The 24628-nt window shown below is 38.6% G+C and overlaps 1 protein-coding gene across 19 annotated transcripts in view; it reads left to right on the top strand.

The window, feature by feature from the left end:
* Positions 1 to 24628, top strand: part of LMO7 (LIM domain 7) — a 99946-nt gene that overhangs the window by 60515 nt on the left and 14803 nt on the right. For 12 of the 19 annotated variants that reach the window (XM_075046036.1, XM_075046042.1, XM_075046045.1 and 9 more), the window contains 12 exons: positions 1569 to 1686; positions 2851 to 2993; positions 4290 to 4728; positions 5506 to 5832; positions 8783 to 8897; positions 15130 to 15291; positions 16652 to 16836; positions 17477 to 17537; positions 18597 to 18653; positions 20771 to 20796; positions 21109 to 21213; positions 23608 to 23700. In XM_075046036.1, coding sequence (XP_074902137.1) covers positions 1569 to 1686; positions 2851 to 2993; positions 4290 to 4728; positions 5506 to 5832; positions 8783 to 8897; positions 15130 to 15291; positions 16652 to 16836; positions 17477 to 17537; positions 18597 to 18653; positions 20771 to 20796; positions 21109 to 21213; positions 23608 to 23700 — 1831 coding nt within the window. Of the gene's footprint in view, positions 1 to 1568; positions 1687 to 2850; positions 2994 to 4289; positions 4729 to 5505; positions 5833 to 8782; positions 8898 to 15129; positions 15292 to 16651; positions 16837 to 17476; positions 17538 to 18596; positions 18654 to 18806; positions 18849 to 20770; positions 20797 to 21108; positions 21214 to 23607; positions 23701 to 24628 lie in introns of all 19 variants that reach the window. The other 7 variants (XM_075046041.1, XM_075046054.1, XM_075046055.1 and 4 more) reach the window with 5 other exon arrangements.

Below are 24628 nucleotides of genomic sequence, written 5' to 3'. Positions count from 1 at the left end.
AGTCACTAGTTAGTTTTTGAAGTTCACACTAGAATTGAAACCAATATCCTGTTCCTTGGTATGAATATACCCTTACTTGGGGTATATTTTATTTAGGTCTAGATTGTCCTATTTTGTTGCAGGAAGATATAGAAATTCAAGAGAAGGAAAAGGAAAACTTACATGACTAGGGTTTCTTGAAGAAATCTGGAGCAATTTTGGTACTTACGTATAGTGTGGTTACCCAAAACCATTTCTATATGTAATATAATTTAACCATTAAAAAAAGGGGAAAGGAGAGAGAACTGTACAAGAAAAGAGTTTCTGCAGTTGTGACCAGGAGATTTTTCACTAAATTTGGCATCCTTCCCATTCAGAAAACAAACAAGCAAACAGGTATAATGAGTTAATGTCCTAGCCTTTATTTCTAGAGGCCAAAGTCTTGTGTTACCAATGGAAGTGAGTTGGTCCTCTTGGGAGGAAGTGAGAGAGTCTGGTTTGTTAGTTCAGAGCTCTCTTGGTATGTAAGAGATCAGAGCAAGGCCCTGTGCTGAGTCAGTTTTGTTTTTAACCTGATTTTCCATTGTATCAGATAAGTGCCACATTTTCAAGTCCTGTTAGAACTTGGTTACATCCCTCTGTCATTAAGGTTTTGTTTGGAGAAATGCAAACAAAAGTATTTTTTAAAAAAATAAAAATAAAACCCAAAAGCCTAGCTTTCCTTTTACATTACAGCATTGAACCTTATGGTGAAACACCTGCATTTTGCTTGGTGTCTCAGAGGCTTGTGGTCAGCACTGAGCAGGGGTCCTGTCCTATACATAAATTAAAAGTCCTGTTATGTTTATCACTGCAGTGTGAAAGAACAAAGGAGAAAATAGCATTGGAGAGAGGGGGAAAAAGCATGAAAGGTGAGCTTTGAGGAATTTAGATTAAAGGGAACTGGTGAGTAGGAGTTCATGGGGGGAACTTGTAGTTGTGTTGAAGAAATTAGTAAGATGGTGGCTGTGTTAGCCATCCCAGCTTGGATGGAGACTATCAGGGAGGCTTGGGGAGGAGTAATGTAAGATAGTGGGGCCCATGATATGCATGAACTGAGCATTTAACAGTGAATTACTTTTATATTTTAGAAATGTGTATCAATAACTGACTTGAGGAAAGAACAGGAGGTGATTCTGGGGCTGTTACTGGAGAGAAGAAGTGAAAGGATGGGAATTTGGACTCAAGGAGGGGGGATGCATTTTAGGTCCAAGAAAGGAGCAAGGTCAATAAAGAGAGTAACAAGTTTAAACAGAAGTAGCAGTCAGGTACAAGGAGCTTAATGTGAATGACCAGCATGGAGCTGCTATAGAGCTGCTTATTCCCTTAACCTGATTTTATTTGCTCAAATATGCAACTACTGACTCAAGTGCTGGCATTAGAGCACGTCCCAGCCTCGCTCGTTCAGCTGCCTGTGTGTTTCCTGCTCTATTCGAAATAACACTCAAGAGTGCTCAGTTGTACTAATATAAATCTCTCTCTTTCAAAGGTTTCACTTGCATAAATGATGGCTAAGATGTGATGAAGCCAAGTACTCTTTTTCTTTCTAGGAGTAAATCTTTGAATGATGTCAGCGCAGAGGAGCTGCAGTCATTGCGCAAAATCCGTTATGAAGAGCTACAAAGGATAAAAGAACAGTTACAAGAACAAGATCTAAAGTGGCAAGAAGTAAGTACTCCTCTTCACCTCTCCTCGTGTGTCCTGCTGAAGGGCTGGGTGCCACCTACCTTCAGTGTCCCTAGAAAACAGACTTTGGCATGTGGGCAGCAATTTATGGGGCTGTCTTCTAAAATGATCCATCTCGTGCAACTACTAGGGATTTGGGGGATGACTGTTTAATGCAGAACTGAAATTATTTTAAGTATCATCATAAGTATCTGATTAATGCTTCAGGATAAGACTTGGGTGTATTGTAATAAAGCCTTCAGGCTTGATTTCTGTGGACATAAAGAAAAGCTAGGGTACAGTTTCATGTGTTATCTGAAATTGTGAATACTTTTTTTGTGAAACAATTGGAATACCTGAGTATTTGACCCTTTGGGAGAAGGAAGGGAAATAATATTTCCTTGTGCAAATTCTTGAGGCTCCTGTCCCCTAATAACTCTGTCTTAAATCCAACTTGTAAAGTGATGTGGTAGTTTTGCACAGCATCATAAGGGTATCTGAAGACCTTTTCTTTCTTACTCAAATCGCTGCTTGACAATGATTACCAATAAGAATCTGAAATTAAGAACAGAGCACCAAGCAAGAAGTTTATAGTTGTTTATTTAATGCCATCTCAGTTCTAATATTCAGTACTTCTCTTAACTCAGCTCTGGTATTTCATGGAGAATATTGCCAGTTCACATTGTGGTTTTACAGAAATGAAGAAAAATATAGACATATATGTTTTCAATTTAGAATTTAATTCTCAAGCTAATGTATCAGTCTAACATAGTAGTTATTTGGGAAAAAAAATAAATATCCCACACTCCAAAGTCTACAACAAAGAAATACACATGGCATTTGCATTAGTTTTCAACCTTGTGTCATTGGGTGAAGTTTACTAGAATAAAATTGAAAATGTTAAAGGGAAGGAAAAAAGGCAAAACACGTACTTTTCCACTAGTGGTTCAGTAATGACAATTGTTAACTTTAAACAGGCACTGAGGCTGTAACCCTAACTGAAATATGAGAACCCCTTTATCATTTAGGGGGAAGGTGCATGAAAATGTGGCCGCCGTGCAGACGTGCAAATAAAATCAGGGCAGTAAGTAGCATGTGCTGGTATGCCTCTGTAGATTATGAGATCTTGAGAAAATCTGATTGTATATGTTCATGTTATTCTTACAGGATCTAGCAAAATGGAAAAATCGTAGAAAAAGTTTCACTTCTGAATTGCAAAAGAAAAAGGAAGAGAGAGAAGAAATAGAAAGGAGAGCCTCTGAGGTGTCTGAAAGGAGTACCAAGTCACTGAAAGAAATGCAGCAGGAGAGGTAATGACCCTAATGGGAGTCTTGTGTTGAAGAACTTAAATCGGAGCATTTTTATTCCCTTGAATTCTTGAGCAGCTTTTACTAGCAAGTTGCAATTGATTTTGCAGAGATCTCAACAATTTTATTTGCAAATTATAGTGTAGAAATCTAGGCAATTGAAGGGCAGAATATGGTCTACTAATGCATTGTTTTCAGAGAATGTTAAACAGTTTTGCTCTATAAATGTTGTTTTACTCTGCTATCCATTAATAAATGTATTGAGAAGTCAATATTTGTATCCACTTTAAAGAGGTTAAAACAATAGTGTTGAACTGGATAATTACCTTTTTAATTCTTGGATCAGCTTAACTATTTCTCTTTCTTCTACCACTGCATTTGTTATTCTTTCAGCCACTCTGAATAAATACAGCCAGAATTTTAATGTATATCGCAGAGCTATAAACTCTTACTTGATTTCCACTCTATCCCCAATTGTTCCTCTGGGTATTTACAGAACAAGATTTTCTCCAAAGAGTAGAAAGTGTAGACTGAGTAGCACAGTACCATTTCTACTGGTGACAGTCTCTCTTTTTTTTTTTTTTTTTTTTAAGATGCATGTATGACTAAGATGAAGGGAATATGCACATGGCATGTATTCATAAAACAAATTTAAATGAGTCTTAATGAGTCTTAATACAGAATGTTTTGACTTTCAGTATTTCTTTTCTTATTTGTGAAAAAATTAGTCTCTTGAATAAAAATATGGATGCTGATTGTATTGAATGGCCAGTATCATCAGAATCTTCAAAAGGGTGTGGTAAAGATTATCTCTGTGGTGGTTGTTCCTTTATGACAAAGGAATGAATAGCAAAAAAACCCCAAACCAATCTGAACTTCTGGACACCATCTTATTTTGTGATCTAAAGTTCAGTACAGCACTTGCATAGAGCAGAGACATCAGCAGAGCTATACAGTTCAGGCAGTGTTACAGGACTACCTTCTTCCCATTCTTTCCTCAATAAAATCTGAATTTCAGTGGATATGTAACTTGAATAGCTATGTCATTTTCTTGGCAGAGAGATTTCTGTCACGGTGGCAACCTGATAATGTGACAGTAGTATGCCTGAGTGTTATGGGAGTGTTGAAACGGGGAGGAGGGGGAAGAAGGTAGATTTAAAAATATATTAAAATACTAATATTTTTAAATTATTCCATTCATTTTCATTTAATGGAGATGTGTTTCTTGAGTAGTTGAAAGACTCAGGGCCCACCTGTTTGTCAGGTCACTTTGGTATTTTAACACCTCTGTCCCCATAGGGAGGACAGAGATCAAAACTCCTACGGGCAGCGAAAACATGATCGCAGATGGATGTATTCGCTGAACGACGATGTGTTTAGTGAAGAAAAAGCACCTTCCACACGGTCAGCAGCAAAAGATTACCTTTTGGAAGATGCCTCCTACAGCACGAAGGACAGCAATAGTGGGTACGCTGCACAACCGTGCAAGGAGAACCTGCCGGAGAGCTCGGCCGCTCATGAAGCTCCCGCTCCGCCAAAGAGCCTGGCAGAGGAGCAGAGCTCGGCTCTTTTGTCTACCCGCTACTCGGTGAATGCTCAAACTGGGTCAGCTCAGGTTTCAGCTTCTCTCCCGAGAAGTTACCAGAAAACCGATACCTCTAGGTTAACATCTGTGGTTACACCAAGACCTTTTGGTGTCCACTCAAGAGGAATCTCGTCACTTCCACGGTCATTCACGGTAAAATTCTGCTTCATTCCCAAAGTTTGTAAAAGTTGGTGTCTTGGGTAGCTGGGGGGACAGTAGAGTTTTAACATCTGTTGTTTTTTTAAAAAATAATCTGCTGTTTGATGAATGCTGTGATAATAGAGCAGGCAATTCTGTCATGGCTTTAGATGTTTACTCGTGTTTCTGTACGTAAAGGCACTCCTAGAAGTAAGGCTGATAAATATATTTGGTAGAATAATCTTTTTATTACTTGTAGTAAGTCTCCTTAGTGTTCCTTATCAAAAAACCTGCCTTCCTCAGATGTAATTGTCTGAACCTAATTTAACATAATTAAATGTTAGACAAATTTTTCAGTTGATACAAGTTTCTTCTGCTCTGCAGACTTTGGTGAAATTGAAATTTTATGCTAGCCTAAACTTTGCCTGCTCAGTAAAGCACTGAAACACAGAAACTGATTTTTATACCCACCCCGATTACTATGTCAATTTTCATAGCTTTCTCCTAAATGGTTATTTGTCTCAATTTAAAAAATGGTGAGAATGCAGATCATTCTAAGCAGATGTTTTTAACAAGTTTATCATAAAAAGTCTGGACTATTTATTCTGGAAACACTTCAAGAGAAAAAAAAATACATTGCTCTTTAAAGTGGGTAATTAGTAATGGATACAATAACCAGAATTTGCATGAAAGGAAGAGGGGGTTTTGTTAAATATTTGTTAAATATTGCTGAAAGATTCGGGATTTTTTTTTTTAAAGCGCATACTTACCAAACTGTCATTTTTGTCCTAGATGGATGATACCCAGAAATACAATGGAGAAGTAGAGAAAGCTAAAAGAACTCAAACTTTGTTCACTAGCAGTTCGTTTTCACAACCGGATTCTGCACACCCTCTCTCCGCTAGCACATTCAGAAGCAGAGGTGAGGAGGAGAAGGAGGAAAAAGAAGGTGTTCAGTCAACACCTTCTCCTAGTTTGGCATTACCTGTAAAATCTCAAGACCAAGATGCTGGAAGCAGTATTCTTAAACCAGAGTATTGCTCTCCTCCTGATTCTCTTTCACTTGCATCTTCTGCAGAAAATGTGAGTCTGCCAGAGCCTGAGGATTCAAAACCCCTGGTAAGTGTGGAAATAATGCGATTACTTAGTGTAACTGAATGCTACAGCAGAGTAAAATTAAAAATGAAAATACATCTAATGCAAGTATTTTTTGGTAGTAAGACAAGAGCTCAGAGAACTACAATTTCCTTTGCTGTAATTCAGGGGAAAGAGAATATTTGGAAAGAAAATAATTGGTTCTTTTGCTGCATTTTTCCCCATCCTTTATATGTCCTGGGCTTAACTTTATTTCTCATTCTAATTCAAAATAGTTATTCTAAATGTTGTTTGAAGCTTGCAAAGTTTTTGTTATTCTCCAAATTAGCACATTGAGTGCACAATCAGGTATGTCAGTTAGATGAATGATCTGAGCTGCTGTAGCATTCATTTGCACTTTTAAACTGGTGGTGGAAAATAAAGATCAGCTTTTCAAAGGCCAGCCTTAAACATTAGTATCATACTATCCTTTTTTGTGGCTTGAGCCCCCTCTTTTTTTTTTAAGTAGTTATTTACTTGAAATTAATCTAATTAATGTTCACATTAATGAATTTTAAAGAAAATCACCATCTCTGTGTATGTGCTTGTCTAAGAGTTGGGTCTTTCAGTGGTTTTTTGGAATATGTATCTTCAAGTGCTGTTTTCTCCAATTAATCACACGTTTCACATGTAAAAAATGACCAGCAATAGCTTTAATTGTCACTACCTTTCTGTAATATCTAATGATGTGGTTCATACCCCTTGACAGATTAGAGATTAACTCTTTGCATTCCTGATGCTGCTGTAAAAGTTAATTGTTCTCATTGCTTGGGTGAGGATCATAAGACCTTGGATGCTGATTTATGAAATTGCTTCCCACACCAGCTTTTTATAAATTCAGTCACTTTGAACCATTCTTCTTCCTAATCACTTACGGAAAAGGAATGCATTTTAGTTTAATATTCCTGATACCCCGTGGTGATTGCAATGGAATTGCCACAATTTTTTGAAACTGTGATTGTTGTAGAACAGATCATGATCATTTTTTTGTTTTCTGTGTTGTAGCAAAAACAGGCAGAGGAACTGCTGTTCTAATCAGTGAAAACAGATTAGATATGGGTTCTTTGTATCATTTTAAGCAAGCCAAATGAGAACAAAATGTACTAGGTCCATTTTTTTTTCCCCTGTCATTAGTCACAAGATTATAAATTGTACTTCCTGCAAATGAGTAATGTGGGTTTTTTAAAAAAAAAATAAATTTAAAAAAAAAATTTAAAAAAGCTTGTGTTGTACCTCAAACAAGCTACAACATAAAGAATGCAAGTTCCATTTTGCATGTTTGTAAATCATTGCCAGAGTTGAGAGATTGATATAGTTCACTAGTCATCAGGGCAATAACACCAGGTTTGTGGAGTAGTAAGTGTTTTGGAGATGACCTGTCCAAATGATGAAGTACAGTGTACAAAGTCGCATTACTCCTCTGACAAGAGGTAGGTTTGAAGAAGAGCCGGGCTGCCATGGTGGAAATAAAAATAACAGTAATTTCCAGGAACACACGGAAATTCAAAAGCTTTATATGTGCTGTAGCCCAGTGTGCTAACCTGTTTTATTAGTAGATTACTATCGGCGTTACTCACCTACGGACTTGGGTTGCATGGGAGCTTTTGCAAGCTAGTAGCCATTTTTTGAAGAAAAGACTTAATTTCTACCCTGGGCTTGTAACAAGGAGTGTTTTGCCAGGAACATTCCTGTAACGGGAGGTGAAATGTCAGGATATTGCCTTGCCAATGTTGTTGTCTTCTGCGCCCAGTGCTCGGGTACTGCTGAAGCCTCCTCTGGCTGTGTCCTGCCCAGAGACTCTGGGTAACTACAGCTGCTTGTGCCGTGCTCCCTGCAGATGCCTATTGCATCCTACCAACCAACTTAGGAGCTTTGGGGAATTGGCTTAGATACCTAGACTTCTAAATATTTTAAGTTAAGAAAAATGAATCCCCCCCCTTCAGGAAAGCTGGTGTGCTAGGCAACTAAAGTGTAGGTGTACACTTAGTACACCAAATTTAGTACATATGCGGGCATTTCCTTCATGCACGCATTGCTGGAATATATCTATTTTAACAGTGTTTGACAGAAAAAGTCTAAAATATTTTCTTTCCTTTTAGAACAAAGTCAGTTCCATACTAACAAAGTGAATAGCGTGCATTTGGGCATTTTAATTGCTTTTTAATGAGTTCACGTTAAAATGTTAATGTATGCAACACATGTTCATGATATATCGTGGGATTGAACGTACGTGTTGCAAAATGTTTTCCCAATCAAATGTTTCTGTAGTTTACAATGGTAATGTTGGGTTTTCATTTAGATTTTGAAAGCATCTTGAAAGTCCCCTAGAATGGAAGATCTGGATTCTAGCTAATTCTGGAACTAGTTTTATTATCTAAGGTCTCCATTACAAAATCTATAGCAAGCTAGTAGTATTTCACAGAAAATTAAAAAGGTGATTGTTCACGCAAGTAAACCTAGTTGCAGCATTGAGCTTAAAGGAAATTGATGATGCCTGCTGTAGGATGTGTGAGGAAAAAAATACGATGATTTACTGTTATCTAGCTTTTTCAAATCTCTGTTTGACTGATACTCTCTCAGGAGACAGTGCGTTCCACAAATTCACAAGACTATGCATGAAGACCCATTTAGGGTTTTAGTTTCCTCAAATTTCTTACATTTTGTAGCATCGTGTTAGGAAACATCTAAAATAAGAGAGGTGCACAGCTAAAGATATATGTAGAGAAAATACAAATGTGAACTGAAAAATGTACCTGTTTGAATAAAAACAAATTAGTTACTTAACTGCCTTCATTGCTGTTTCCTTTGTCTATAGTGCTAATAATAGATGATTAAAGTGCACATTGTGAGCAGTCTCACTTATTTAGAGGATAAACTTTCCCTCATTTCGATTCCTGTGATACCAGATACTGTAGTGTCATGTTTTATTTTTCAGGAACAGTACAGTGATATGAGAATCAGTATAAACCAGAGACCTGGCCACAGTCGCAGCTTTGGGTTTACAACAAATTGGAGTTCTTCAGGGGCGTTTGTACATACAGTTGAAGAAGGTAAATGTGTATTAACTGTACAAATTTTTGTTCTTGTGTTTAGTTTACAGAGACTTCTAATTAAGGCATTTGCTGTTAAGAATGTTGCAAATATTTAAAAAACGGGTGGAGAATTGAAAAATCAATATTTAGTTTGCTAATGTATTTCTGTGAAACCTCATCTCTTGAAACAAGTTGAATTCAGAAATACTAAACCCGCATTTTCCTGATCAAGGACATTTCTATAACCACTGAAAAGGCACAAACGTGATCACTCAAACATTCATCAAGCCCGTTACAGAACAGTAGTAAGGGGCACATACAGACTTTTGATACTGAGATTGTTCCTTTCAGCTAAGTTTAAAAGATTTCATTTTGTATGGTTTTGTAAACATATGCAGAGGAAATTTAGGAGTTAATATTTTTATTTTAATTTCACCTTTCTTAGCCACGTTGAATTTTGGAGACAATTAATATTTTTCAGCAGTTGCAACTTCTAAATTGATTTCCAGTGCAGGTTTTTTTTCAGATGTGTTTAATACTGCGGAAAAGCAAAGATTTTTGTCTTGAAATGAAACATATATAAAGTTTATTTCTAAGCTTCAGTAGTCTTCTGCAGAGAACAAGCTTAGTTTTCTTAATTAAAAAAAAAAAAAAAAAAAAAAACCAAAAAAACCCCAACAAAACCCCAAGCAAATCACATGTAAGGCTTGTTTTCTGAACAGTCATCTTTCCCATTGCCGGTAATACTTGGAGACTACTTAATTGTGCCCTTTCTTCCAGCTAACACAAGATCATCCTGAGAAAGGAGAAATAACTAGAAACTTCTCATTTAGTTTACCCTTCATTATGCTTTCCAGCAAGGAAAAAAATACCATTTAACAGTACTTACTGAGTAGCCTTGGGTTTTGTTTTTTTTTTTCTTTTCCTCTTCTTTTCATTTCATAGTCAATTTTTAGTCCTCTCTTCACTATAGCTGGATACTTAGAATCATAGAATCATTTAGGTTGGAAAAGACCTTCAAGATCATCGAGTCCAACCATCATGCATGCCCACTAAACCATGTTCTGGAGTACCCCTTCTATGTACTTTTTGAATACCTCCAGGGATGGTGACTCAACCGCTTCCCTGGGCAGCCTATTCCAATGTCTGACAACCCTCTCAGTAAAGAAATTTTTCCTAATATCTAACCTAAATCTCCCTTGCCTCAACTTGAGGCCATTTCCTCTCGTCATCTCCAGCCACCTGACAGAAGAGACCAGCACCCCCCTTACTACAACCCCTCTTCAGGTAGTTGTAGAGAGCGAAAAGGTCTCCCCTCAGACTCCTTTTCTCCAGGCTAAACAGCCCCAGCTCCCTCAGCCGCTCCTCATAAGACTTGTGCTCCAGGCCCCTCACCAACTTGGTTGCCCATCTCTGGACACACTCCAGCAACTCAATGTCTTTCCTGTAGTGAGGGGCCCAAAACTGAACACAGTAAATTAGATTGTAACCATTAATAATCACTTTGTGTGAAGAATAACTTTCCATTTACTTTCCCTGCTGCTAGGTTTCTGGTTTAATTTTGTTATTTGGAGAGGCAGAGGACTGTCTCTTTGCACTGCCAGCTGTGAATGAGAAACCTGAGGGTAGTGAATGTTCCTGCTGGTCATTCGCAAACATCCAAGTGAGCTCTATCCCCAACTTTGTAGGCTAGGAAAAGATGAAGGCCTTGTGGCTGTTATCTTGGTTATACTTTATTAGCATTCTCGCAAGGAGGGGTGCAAAGTATAAAGATTGAATGGAGCATGGGCTGCATCTTGGTATTCTTGTTTATAGCCTGTATTTAACATCTTTTTTCAACAACTGACTCATGTTATATCCTTGTTCAATAGCTGTAGCTTCCTTTAAAGGAACAAAGGATGAAAGAGGTAGACAGCCCATTGAAAGAGTAAGGTGTGCTTTCAGTTGGGCACTTCCAAATGTTGTGTTCCCTTTTTTTAAGGATGAGTCATAGGATACTTCAGGTTGGAAGGGACCTTGGAAGACCACCTAGAGCAAATCCCTGCTCAAAAAAGTGTCAAGACTTAATTCAGAGTAGGTTGCCTAAGGCCTTACCCAGGTGGGTCTGAAACCCTCCAAGGATGGAGGCTGCACAGCCTCTCTAGGCAGTGTGCTGCAATGGATAATTACCCTCACAGAGAAAATTTTTCCCATATATCCAGTCAGACCATCCTTCGTCTCAGTTCATAACCACTGTGCTGTGTTCTCCTGCTATGGATTTCAATGAAGAGCAGGCTTTCCCTTCTTACTGACCTCCCTGTAGGTACTGGAGTTGGGAGAACTGCTGTTAGGTCCCCCCACAGCCTCTCTTCTCCAGGTTGAACAAGTCTTGTTCCTCACAGGGCAAGTAGTCCAGTCCCAACAATCCCAGTGGCTTCCTGTGAACTTGCCCCAGTTTATTGATGTCTGTCTTACAGTGGGACAACGGAGCTGGATGCAGTATTGTCAATATGGCATAACGAGTGCTGGGTGAATGGGATAGTCACTTCCCTTGATCTGCTGGTCATGCAGGCATTCATATGGCCCTGGGTATTGATAGGCCCACAAGTGCCAGGGGCTGCTGCTGCCTCACATTCAGCTGGGAGTCCACCAGGACCCCTCCAGCCCTGCTCTCCAGCCCATCAGCCCCCAGCCTGTAGCATCACTGGGGTTAGTCCATCCCAGGAGCTGAGCTCTGTATTTGCCTGTGTTGAATGTCAGGTTCCTGCTCTGAACGGCAGCCCTGCCCTCCAACATACCAGCCACCTGCTCCCTTTTTGTGTGGTTTGCAAACTTGATGAGGGTGTGTTTCACCTCCTCCCCTTCCTGGTTGTTAGTGAACACGTTAGAGAGGACAGGTTCCACCATACACCTCTGGGGAGCTCCACTTGTAACCCACCTCCAGGCGGAATATGAACCATTAACCACCACCCATTGAGCCTGACAGCCCAGCCAGTTTTTCACCCATCTGGTCACTCTGCCCTGTAGACAATACTATCCCAACTTTGATACCAGGATACTGTGGAAGATCATGTCAAAAGCCTTATTAAAGACAAGGTGGATGGTGTCCACCACTCTCCTTTCATCCAGATTTAGTAATGTCATCACTGAAGACAACCAGGTTGATCAAGCGTGATTTAGGCTTGGAAAATCCTTACCAACTGTTCCCAGTCACCTTTTTCTCTTCCTTGAGGCCAGAAGTAGCTTCCAGGAAGACTTCCTCTGACTATCTTGACATACTTGTCATTCTAACTAGCGATATGATTTTCTTCAGGTGATAACTTGCATTTTTCTTTTTACTACTTAAAAGTGACTCTGTATCTTGCATATGCTTTTCCTTCAAAAAAATAAAGAAAACTACTTGGGAAGCAAAATTAACTTCTTAAAAGAGTTCTCAAAGAGCTTAATTAGAGTTAAGCTCCTAACACAGGTTTCAGTGAGGCCCATTTACTACGTGAAAAAGAAGATAATGCTCATTTTTTACTGGAATTTTCAACCTTTACACTAAAAATTAGGTAAACAGAGAAAGCCTTGAAGTCATTAGTCTAGACATTGTTCTGCCAGCTTCCCCACTGCTGTATAATCTTTATTGTTTCAGTCCTTTCCCTTTCACCCACCCTACTTGCAATCATTTTTTTGAGATGGTGTTGATGTAGGAGTGCACAGGTCTGTGGTCAAATGCTTGCAGACATGTAGGACAAAGTAAATTTGACCCACTTCCTTCAAGGTTTAATTTTTTTGTGTGACTGAGCTAGTATTTATCTGTTGTAATAACAACAGATTGGGATAGGTTAGAGATAACTAAATACGTATGGAAAATGAGTGAGTATTTGGTTGGGTTTGTTTTCATTGGGAGCTAGTAAAAAAGAAAAATCTTTTACCTTCGGGGAAACTTAAGAAAAACCAGAAATACATGTTTTTCTATAATGTAAAATAAATCCTCTACAGTTGTATAAAGAAATTATCAGTAAATCCTATAGTCTTGAAGGAGCTGGACAGAGAAAAACAACTGGTACCATACAACTTTTGGCACCTGAATTGCCAGCTAATCTCTGCAGGCTTCTCTGGAGGTGAGTGAGAGTAGAAGCCTAATATAGGAGCTCTGGTTTGCACTCTTGAGAAGCCCTTCCATTCGCAGACTGCAAAGGCAGTAGAGGAATTGCAGCTGGCAAAGTTACATGCCAAAAATTGAGCAGTGTAAGTTGTCCTGACTCTGGTAGTTCTCTAAATGCAATCCAGAGACTGCTCCTATTCATCCAAATCTGTATGGTTGTGGTATAGTCTGGATGTGTTTTTCTGGTGATATTATAGGAGGAACGATGCAATCTTAAATTCCCTTCCTTTCCTAAAACCTGAGTTGGTAACCTACTTTTCCTTTCATATGCTTAGCATAACTGAGCCAAGGTATACTGTTCTCACCTCTGAGCTGGGTCTCATCCCAGTCAAATTATCTGAGTAAAATGAGCACCACCTTTTTTGGTTTCTAGGGCTTGTTCTGTCACAACAGAAAACAAGGAAATTATCACTTCTGATGACTCTCCTTGAACCTAAAGCATTCCTTATACCATGAGCATGAAAGTTCTGTCTTCGTGTGGTCAAACTATATGGTACTAAAGATCTTAAATTTTGAAATCAGACACAATTCCAAATGTTATATGATGTTGAAAATAGTAACTTCAGTGGTAGTATCTTCAATAGTATCCTTAATAGTACCTTTAGTTAACAGATTTGAAAATCTATTAATTTTTTACATCTTCTTGACTCTAAGGAGATGCACTTTTTTCCACTTTAACTGTTGCCTGTGTTTTCTTCCTCCAACTGAAAACCCTACATTTTCTTCTATAATATCATTTACAAGTAATTGGTGTGTTTTGAAAATTTTACTGATAGCTGCTAATGGAGTTTTTAGTCCATACTTTAAGAAGAATGCAGAAAAACAGAACATGGAACTATGATCTTCCAGCATAGTAGTTAGCATTGGATTTTTTTTTGTAAATGATGATGGATCACTGGTTGGTGCATTATTAGGAAGCATAGCATTTCTTCATTTCTTAACTTCCTCAGGTGCCAGGAATATTAAAAGCTATCTGAATCCTTAGTGGATGATCCAGACTTCTAGCAGCACTTTACTAGTGAGTCAATAGAAGGTCAGGACAAAGCATACGATGTCTAAATTCTTCTGCCAATGCTTGTCTGCATTTGTTTCTGATACTGTAATATTGCATTGTTCTTGGTATATTTTAAACAAGATGTGTGGATTTCACTACTTACTTTGGAAAACGCTCCCACTGTGTAATTCAAATTTGGTTTATTTTATTAACATGGGGGTTTATTGTGCAGTCTTTAACTACATTTTCACTTAGCTTTCCCATTTTCTGTTCTGCTAAGGGAGTAATTGTTAATGGAAGAACCATTAAAATGTAATTCATAAAATCTTGCTTAGGGAAGTCTGAGTTTCTCAGCTGATTCATTTTCTGAATTAAATAGAAAAAAATTTTATTAACTGCTCCCGTATGTTCTTAGGCTAGTGCGATCACCTGCCAATGTTTAGTAGTAGACAAAAAAGAGTATAAAGTACAGCCTGTCTTGCAAAGTATCAGTAGAATTCAAAGTCCAAGCTGCAATAAAATTTGCTCCTAATTGACAAAAATAAGTAGAATGCAGAGAATACTAATGGGGCAGCACCCAGCAATATCTTGAGTCCAATTACCAGTCAATTCAGAGATAACAAACTATTCTAGCAAAGCAATAAAGCAGCCTGTTCTTGTCAGTAGGGCCTGGAAAATGTAAATAAGAATATGAGAAGGCCAGCTACTATTAGAATTAACAAAGCGGAGGCTGTTTTTTGGGCAAATAAAAGGATTACCCAAACATTGGCTGAATTTCAGCTAATTGTTGGCTACAGACACTGTGGCGTGCACGCTCTCTCTCTCACTATCCCAGATGATAAAGGTGAGTTAGTGGAGGCAGGAGTGGGCCCAGAGGCTGCTTATTAAATGGGCTAGCCAGAATGTGAATGCTTGCAAGTCCAAAAGACTGATGTCCTTCGTCATTTTCCTGAGTTTCAAATTGAAACACTACTTTGATATTGAGTTTACCGAGCTTCTATTCACAGTGCAGTAGATTTTTCAAAGACTTTCTGAATATCCACCCAAAAAAAATTCAGTCACAACTGTGGTAAAAAATAATTGTGAATGGAGGTACAATTTTATTTTTCTTCTGCTTTCTGCAGGTAGCCCTGCAGCACTTTGTCAGCTGCATGTAGATGATGAGATCATTGCTATCAATGGCACAAAGGTTTCACATATGAACTATTGTGAGTGGGAAGAAGCCATCAGCAGAGCACTAGAAACTGGAAACCTGGTCATGGATGTCAGACGATATGGAAAGAATGGTGAGTTGTTTCGTCGGGCAGATACGGTATGCTCTGTAAGGCAAATAAGCTTTGTCTCTGCTGTACCTGACAGCTGAGAGTCCTTATTACCCTTACAGTAGTAATATGTATCTAAGCTAAAGTAGTTTACTAGCATGTCTGTTGCATTTTAACACAACTGGCTATTTTCTAACTACTCGTGCACTAGAAATGTCTTGACAAGCAAATCTACAAAGCATTGAACTACTGACCTCTTGTGCTCTGGCCTGTTTCTGAGAGGATATAAAAAAGTGTGTAACCACCACACAAGGGAATATAATGTTTTCTTTCCTGCCATGCCACAAAAACAAAGAGGGGCTAGTGTCTAGAGGAAAGTAATTTTTAGAGCCTCTCTCCTTCAGTCAGCAGCTCCTTTTTTCATTAGGGAAGGAGGTTCTTGTGTTCCTTTTTCCAGGGAGTGTTTTGGGTGGTGTATGAACTTGTGAGTATGTAGCACCTCTGTGCTATGATTTTGACCATTGACTCAATTATGATGCTGTAATCTCTCCAGAATGGTACTACCTGTTCTGGCTAGTGAGGATTTCCATCCTGGCTGAAGGCTTTGTAGTATCTCTAGAGTTGCCATGGGTTTGGTCAGGATACCCTTTCGAAGTCCCGAAAGAATTTTCCAGAGTTGGAACTGTGAGCAATGACTTCTTTCACATTATAAAGACAAAACATTATTTAAGTGGGAAGCGAGGAAGAATAGGTTGCCAGCAAGTGGGGGAAAAAATAGTGGGGTGGGTAAGAGGCAGGAAACAAATCACAACTTATACAGGACCTAGCACAAACAAAGAGTAAAATTAGTGGAGAGCTCATTGAATAAACTTTAGGGAGTTGGTGGGAGAAATGATGGAGTCTGAGAGAAGATCGATTTGTCTTCACCTCATCAGTTTTGCTAGTTTAGTTTAGACTGCCTTTTTTTTGCCCTCTGTGTGTTTCCTGAGGAGCACAGTGAAAATGACACTTCCCTGGACAGTCTATGAGTCAAACTGTACCTTTTGTGAGTAAAGCTGGAAGAATTTCCTCAATCCTTACTAATGCTACTGAAATAGTTTCAAATGAATACTAATTGCTCTGTAATGTTGAGCTTCTATAGTCCATGTTAGCAAAACTTCTAGTAAACTTTTACCTGGCTTATGACTAACACTTGCATTTGTGGGGAAGGTGGTCTGCTCATAAAAGCCCATTTTCCTGTCTTCACAAATTCCACCTGATTTGTGTCTCTCCCTCTTCTGTTATGTGGTTTTTTGTGTTATTTTAATGTGTTTTCACTAACTCTTGTTCTGTTCTTTGACATTACTGTCTACATTAATTTCTTGATCCTCCACACACCAAAAAGATTGGGGCAAAGACCAGCCTTCCCTGCCACATGTAAGGCATAAAATCCTCAATCTCACCAGTATGGCTACCAACATTATAGGTACATCTGAAAATAAATGGATTGATGCAACTTCTGGAGAACACGTTTCAAATGTTTCCACCATATCAACAAAAAGAGATTTCTCTAGCAGCCTTCAAAGTTCTGTAAGTATGTTTTTGAAGGGTCATGGGATTTGGGGATAGGAAAAAAGTAAAAATGTAATGCGCTGGTAGGGGGAGGATGGAGAAAAGACCCTGGAAATCTTATTTTTACTTGTTTTGCTTAAGGAACATGTAGGATACTGCAAATACAGAGATGTAGCTGTGTACGTATTAAGATAAATAAGATGTTTTAAAGACTTGCTACTGTCCATTCGTGAGTGGACGCTGCTAAGTGATAAGTATTAAAATATGCGCAGACTATGTTTTAACTAAACTGTATAGAGTGTTTATTCTGTAGAAGAGACTTTTACCTCCCGTATTAGTGCAAATGAAAGTTGCAGCCCCAAAGCACAAGTGTATATGCCGCTTTCAAATAACACCCTGCCTGCCAAGGAGCTGAAACAGGAAGATCTCAGCTTCTGGTGTTTTCTTGCAAACTAATGGTTTTTATTTCTGCCACCAATTCACAGCTGGTTATTGATCCCCTCAAATGCCTGCAGTCAGGAAGTTTCAGATAGTTTTGTATCTTTCTGTGGAAAGTGTTCTGAAGTGTTTCATGATACACAGTTCTTGTTGGGGGGACGTGTAGTTGGATAAACTTCCACAAATCTAATGAGTGTAAGCCCTATATTTTTTTTTTCAGGATACAGAAACAAAATTGATAAATGGAATGCAAGGAGATCTTAGCTCTAACGAACAAAGAGGTAAGCCACTGTTGCTTTTCATCTGCTAATTGTGTGGGTTTGGAACAAGCACAGACACTAAACCTGTAATCATTGCAAGCTTTATACAGTGGACGAAGTGAGACCTTAATGATCTGAAAGCTAGATAGGTATCACAGCAATTTAGTTGCATCCCAACTGGGTGTAGTTTGCTTCCACCATGTGCTAGGCAGTTGGAGAACTGACAACAAAGCAGTAACAAACCCCCCATCTCTGCATTAGTGGCTGTAAATTTACTGTGTCGTAGGGGGTGAAAGAGAAGAAGGCACGCAATTTATTGTAATTGCAACTGCACTGTGTGGAGACTGAATCAGTATGAGTATCAATTTATTTCAGTGTCCAGGAAGAGTGTAAAGAGTATTCAACTTCTTTTTTCTTTTTTTCTTTTTTTTTTTTTTTTCCTTTTTCCGTTGTGAGGCCTTGGGGGTAGGGGTTGTTTTACTATTATTATTTTACTTTTATTCCTGGAGAATGATATTGATGGTATGAATAATAATTACTTACGATGCTGTAAACAGTTGTAGCCTTACTTGATGACAGTGAGAGAAACCAGGTACATATACTTCCTAATGGAACAACAATCCTTAAATGGGAACTTTGGATTTCATTTTATCTTGAATGCATGTGGCAATGTATAAAAGAGTTCCCCCAAGAGATCAGTTGCCCTCTGGAGATGCCTTTCTGATGGCCTTAAATGGTGATTAGGCTCCTAAATCCAATTTGGCATCTCAGTTGAGAGGCTTAAATTAGACAGGGAGAGTCTGAGTCCAAGTTTGACACTTGTCTGTTGTTGTGGTTGGACATTGTTAGTGATAAAATGAAATACTAATCAGTATATGACATAACCTACTAAAAACTGTATTTGTTATGAAAGTTAAGACTTCCTTTGTGTTTCAGGGGCTTTTTATTTTTCTGAAGTGACGTTGCTGTAGATTGGAGGTCTAACAAAAGTTTCTTATCCAGTGGTGATAGTCATTTAAAAAAAAAAAAAAAAGACAGCACCTCATTGACTTGTTTATATTCTTTGCATTTTTCAAATAGCATCTGAACCTATTTCTTTGAAAAACTTAAAAAGGCGGTCACAATTTTTTGAACAAGGTAAACCAAAGAGCTAACATTTCATGTACTTCCATGAAATTGTTTCTGCTGTACGCTCTTCCTCACAAGTCTGGTGCTGGGTACTATACCTCTTCGGCATTGTTTGTTGCAGTTACAATGAAGCAACATAATTAATTTCCCTTCTTTCCCCAGGGTCATCAGGTTATTCTTACAATTCATGGGTCTACCTTTGTGGTAATGGGTCTTTGTGTGTTCTCTTATCTCTATAGCTGTTTAAATCTATTCTATGTTGTTCATACTTTTTTTTCACTGGATACAAGCAAGAATGGTAGCACACTCTGTTCAGGTTTGCTACTACCTACAAAACAAGAATAACGTTGAATATTCCAGCAGAGGCTTAGCACAGTTCTCAAAGAGCTGTTGATAAAATACTTAACTCTGGATTTGAGTTTATATTGAGTTGCAGCTCTGTGCTTTCATCTAAATTGGTGGAAAAAGGCAGCTGCTGGCTTTCCACTATGTCGTGATGTCACAAGATCCCAAGAAGACCGATATAAATTTTGAATTGAATATGATAGCTTTTAAAGGCAAAAAATGAGGCACTCAATTTTGGTTTTGTAGGTTGCTTTTTGGTGTTTTGCATGTCACAACTCACATACTTCCACTAATGTTGTATGTCTAATGCTGTCTTCAGACTATGTATGCCTTGCTGTTTTTCTGTAGCCTGAAAGAGTGAAATTCTGGCCCACTGGAAGCTCAGTGTGAATTTTGCCAGTGATTTTAGTGGGGGCCAGGACTTTGCCTTCAGTGGTGATGGCTTCTGTTTTTTTCCAGAAGTGATATGTGAAGTGCCACAGCATAGATCTGTGTTTGTGGTTCTGTTTGCTTTTAAATACTTCTGCTACACTGTATCTGCAATATGGTGGTATTTTGTTGGTTGTTTTGTTGGTTTTGGGGGGTTTCCTTTAAAGACTGCCTATGAAGTTTGGGGTTTATTTCAATAAATTTTGTAGCAATATTTGAAGTATTTCACTTGTGCTTGAGGGGGAGGAGAAGGGCATATTTCTAGAGTGTAAGCTCAGTACAGTTTTGTTCATTTTAAACTTTTGACACTAGCTTTACAGTGATATGAAAGATTCTTTTTTCTAAATCTGTACAGGCTAGTATAAGCTTACAGGGGTGAGAGAAGAGGGGAGCAAACGTAAGTGCTGCCTGTACCTCCCATTAGGATCTCCTGGCGCAATTACAGGGGATCAAGTCTGTTTATCCTATTGTAACTGTGGCTGTTGCCTTCTAACAATGAAGACAAAATTGTGCATATATAAATTGGACCCTAGTCTGTGACTCATTAGATGTCTTTTGTATCCTAAATTTGACCTTTTCTCCACTTCATGTGGTCATACTTCAGAAAACTGTTGCAACTTGTTGCTTTTATGCTTTTTTTTTTTTAACTGAAGTTTGGACAGCTAAGTACACTAGCAACAAACAAAAATAGTGATGATGCTTAGGAAAGGATTATACTTAAATCTGTGCTTCTCCACATTTTCTCAACTTCCGATACATTAGCATAATACACGCCTCTCTCTAATAAGCATCTTGGCACAAGCTAACACCAAGCATGATAAATAGCGTAAGGTTGGTGGTGAATAGTGACAAGTCCACCACGTTCAAGTGTATTTTTCAGAGTAGGAAAGGAGGACAGTTGGAAAGGGGTAATACATGGTTTTGTGGTAGAGAAGTTGGCTGTGGATGTCTGTTGCTCTTAATTCATGTCAAGGGCAGTAAGTGAGTAGCTGCTCTACCCTGGAGCAGCATTCTGGGTATTGGTCATGCTAAATAGTTGGGTTTCACAATAATAACAGGAGAGGTGTAGCAAAGAACCTCTGTATTGCCACAGTGGGAGATGTACTGCTAATTCAAGCAATTGCTGATGCCACTTGTAAGCATGTAAAGCTATTAAACAATTGTGCACATTAGTTGAAAGCAGCTAATGAATTCTGACCTCAAGTAGGTTCAGTAGGGCAAAATGCAAGCATGGCTTACTAAGGAAACAAAAATTAGTCTGAAGCTAAGACTTCCCACATTTACACAAGTCTTGCAATAGTAAGCATATAAGGTTCTAATGATTTCTGGTTTTTGCCTTCCAAAATTCACAGGAGGCCCAGAGCCTGCAATGCCTGATGTAAGTACTGTTTACAAACTACTAATTAGTTGTATAATCCTGGTCTTTTCAAGAAGCCCACTGCTTTCTATTGCTTTTTATACTGCTTTAAAATTGTGATCAAATCTGAGAGTACTGACTAAGATTTTCTAATGTGTCATGGAACAGTTGCTTTCCATCCCTTTGAAGAAAAGGGTAATTTATGTCCTTGTGACTATAAAGCTTTAGTGTTTGTAATAGCTTTTATTTCTCAATTTAAAAAATAAGTTTTAAAATGTATAGTGGTGATAACATGGAAGAAGATAATATTATTTCATTTCTGTGCTATATTAGCTCCCAGTCCCATCCATTAGTGCTCCCAGTCGTCGGGTTTGGGATCAAGAGGAAGAACGAAAACGACAGGAAAAATGGCAAAAGGAGCAGGACCGTTTATTGCAGGTATAATTAGTCTTCATAATCATAGGCTGGCAATCCCTTGGGTGCATGTCGCGGTTTAACCTCAGCCAGCAACTAAGCACCATGCAGCCACTCACTCACTTTCCCCCCACTCAGTGTGATCGGGGAGAAAACTGGGAAAAGAAGTAAAACTCGTGGGTTGAGATAAGAACAGTTTAATAGAACAGAAAAGAAGAAACTAATAATGATAATGATAACACTAATAAAATGACAACAGTAATAAAAGGATTGGAATGTACAAATGACGCACAGTGCGATTGCTCACCACCTGCCAATCAACGCCCAGTTAGTCCCCAAGTGGCGATCCCCCCACCCCCACTCCCCCCAGTTTATATACTGGGCATGACATCATATGGTATGGAATATCCTGTTGGCCACTTTGGGTCAGCTGCCTTGGCTGTGTCCTGTCCTAACTTCTTGTGCCCCCCAGCTTTCTTGCTGGCCGGGCTTGAGAAGCTGAAAAATCCTTGTCTTTAGACTAAACACTACTTGGCAACAACTGAAAATATCAGTATGTTATCAACATTCTTCTCATACCTAGCTTAAAAACATAGCACTGTACCAGCTACTAGGAAGACAATTAACTCTATCCCAGCTGAAACCAGGACAGTGCAACAACTGTAAAGGAGGAGAAGCAACACATGACTTCTGCAGTTCTTCTTACTGATGGCCTAAGAGGACTTTCAGATATGTTTGCTGGGCTGCACAGTTACACACACTAGCAATTATTCAGCAAGAAGAGGACAATGCATTAATGAGCTTCATGAAATCAAACCCAGACTGAGCATTCGCTACAGCCAGAAGTGCTCAGTCATCACAAGGCTGGTATGCTTTTGCTGGCAAAAGAATTTAAAGGATAATCAAAGACCTAAGGGGCAGTAGTGTTCACTTTTGAATGAGTTTTATTTTTTCCCCCTTAAGAAAATTGTCTCTAGACTGAGTTTTACCTTCAATTAGCGATATTGCCTTATATTCAGAGATGAAGAGAAAGCAGCCAGTGCCATGGTCAGATGCCTGCTAGCATCCTGTCACTTAGCAATCAGCTAATCAGTTGGAATCAACCTGGTTCCCAGGACCTCTGAGTCAGGAATTTGAATCTACTAACACAAAACCACCTTGATAACCAGTTGCTAGAGATGGAGGGATGTGTTGCAGATGGAGGGGGCAATGTTTGTCATCTTAGGATAGCACAAAAAAACCAAGCACGCCTCTCAGTAAAGACCTCAGCTCAATGAAACAAGACCATTCAACTACATTCAACAAGACACATCTCTGCAAATTAAATTGAAGTTCATTATCTAAAGTCTGTTGGCTAGGAGAGACGTCCATGAACATCATTTACTCTTCACAAGTCCTCTTAATAAGTTTGGTGTATTCAGCAGAAAACCGTGATGTGAAAGTACAGTGTAGCAGCTCTGTTGCTTTTTGGATGTTTGTCATTCCTTTTAGCTTACAAACTCTGCAAGGAAAGATCTGTGCCTTCCTAAACATATTTGTGGTCTCTGTTATGGTTTGGGTGCTCCATTTGATGCCTGAAGAGATGGCTTTAAAGAATGTAAACCTTGGCTCACCTTTCTTGAGACCAGTCTCAGCCCTCTGCCATCACTTTTCTTTGCTTCTCCTTTTTTAGTCCTGAAGTAGTAAATTTGGCCAGAGTAATAGTGTTCTTTCTCTTCCCCATAATCCTAGTAATGAGTTTTCAAATAACAGAGAAAGGAAGCGAAGTCCTTCTTTGCTTATTTCCAACATCTTAGAAGGAATACTTTTGACATCATTAAATATTTTGCTTTTCCCAAGATGTTTAGTGGTGTACCTTGTACGTTTGTTGTGTACCTTGGGTAATGCTTTAAGACATGACATTGATTTCATATCAAATCCAGTCATAGGACAAATTTGGAGGTCCAGAAATTGGTTTTTGTTTAGGTAACATTCCAAAAGACCACGAGTTCTTGCTCAAACCACATTACTGCCTCATATTTCACTTAGTGATCACTTTATATTTACTGTATTAATGTGCCCAGTTCCAAGTTAAATATAATCACTCTGTCTTTCAAGAAATACCTTAGATAGCTGATTTTTGTTTAAATGGGAACTAAACTGTAAGACGGGGAATATAACAGATGTGAGGTGAGTTGCTATGAGACTTAGTGTGTAATAAGCCTGGGTTCTCCAAAATCAGTTGCATAACTCCTTTGGATTGTATTTGAGCTAGGATTTCATTCACTCGTGGCGGACCTAATGTCCTAGTGGAGCTCAAGCATGTTTTTACCACACTGAGCTGTTAAAAACCACATTAAATTTCAGTAGTACATTTTAATGCAAATAAAAAATACCATGTTTCTGATTTGCATGTTTAACTTCAATCTAACCTAACAGGAGAAATACAAACGGGAACAAGAAAAACTGAGGGAAGAATGGCTGCGAGCTAAGCAAGAAGCAGAAAAAGAGAGCTCCAAGTATTTTGATGAGGTAGGCTATGAATATGGCTTCACCTTTGACTGTTTAGTTTCATGATGGCTTTCTTCACTTACAGTAGATGCATGCAAGCAGGCAAATAACTTATTTTGCTATGTCATTTATCTTCTCATTTTGGAAAATAGATTGTTGACTGTGATGTGGTAGAAAGAGGTTGCAAAAATGTGAAGGAATGTTTTGAGACCTGTTGAATTTGACTTTTTTTCCTTATTGATTGGTTAGGTAACTAACACCAGAAATATGCTGGGAAAAAGTTACATCATGTATTAATTATTGTGACTAGAACAAAATGGTTACCTTTACTGTATATTAACTTCCTGATGCTACTTGTTGGAGTTCTGCTTCAATACTTCATTATGAGGCGTGTTCATAAGTGCCTGGCTTGTTACTGCCAACTGGTGCATCCTATCTCTGATAAATTTACGTATCAAATCATTTCAGATTTGCTATCATGTATTTCAAAACATTGAATGTGTGTAGTTTCTGTAGGTGCTGACTTTTGTGGCTGTTGCTTATGGGAAGATGAACAGGTTTTTTCCCAAGTGTGGGAGGTGTCTGAGACATCTCTTCTTTATTGTTATCCGAGTGCTGCTTCAGGCATCCTAGCTAGATCAGCTGTGTTCATACAGTCACGAATAAGTAGACTGTAATTTATGGCTTAGGACTTCAATAAGAAAACTCTTTGAGCTCTTAGAGGACTTTGCTGTACAAGAATGTAAACCATTTGATATTTCTTCTATCATTAGAGGTTTGGATGGACCCCTAAACAGTATTTGTTCTCTGCAACTAAAACATCTTTTGATCACTGAAAGACCTTTTCTCGTGTTTGAGAGAAGAGTCATAGAGTGGTAGGTCTGAGGCTTGACTTTCAAATCATAGGAGAATGGAGGAGGGTGGGGGTTTCCTCCACATGAGGATTAAT

The sequence above is a fragment of the Buteo buteo genome, chromosome 14 (genome assembly GCF_964188355.1).
Source record: "Buteo buteo chromosome 14, bButBut1.hap1.1, whole genome shotgun sequence".
Taxonomy (NCBI): Eukaryota; Metazoa; Chordata; class Aves; order Accipitriformes; family Accipitridae; genus Buteo; species Buteo buteo.
The sequence above is the reverse complement of the archived record's forward strand: the minus strand, read 5'-3'. Positions and strand labels throughout refer to the sequence as shown.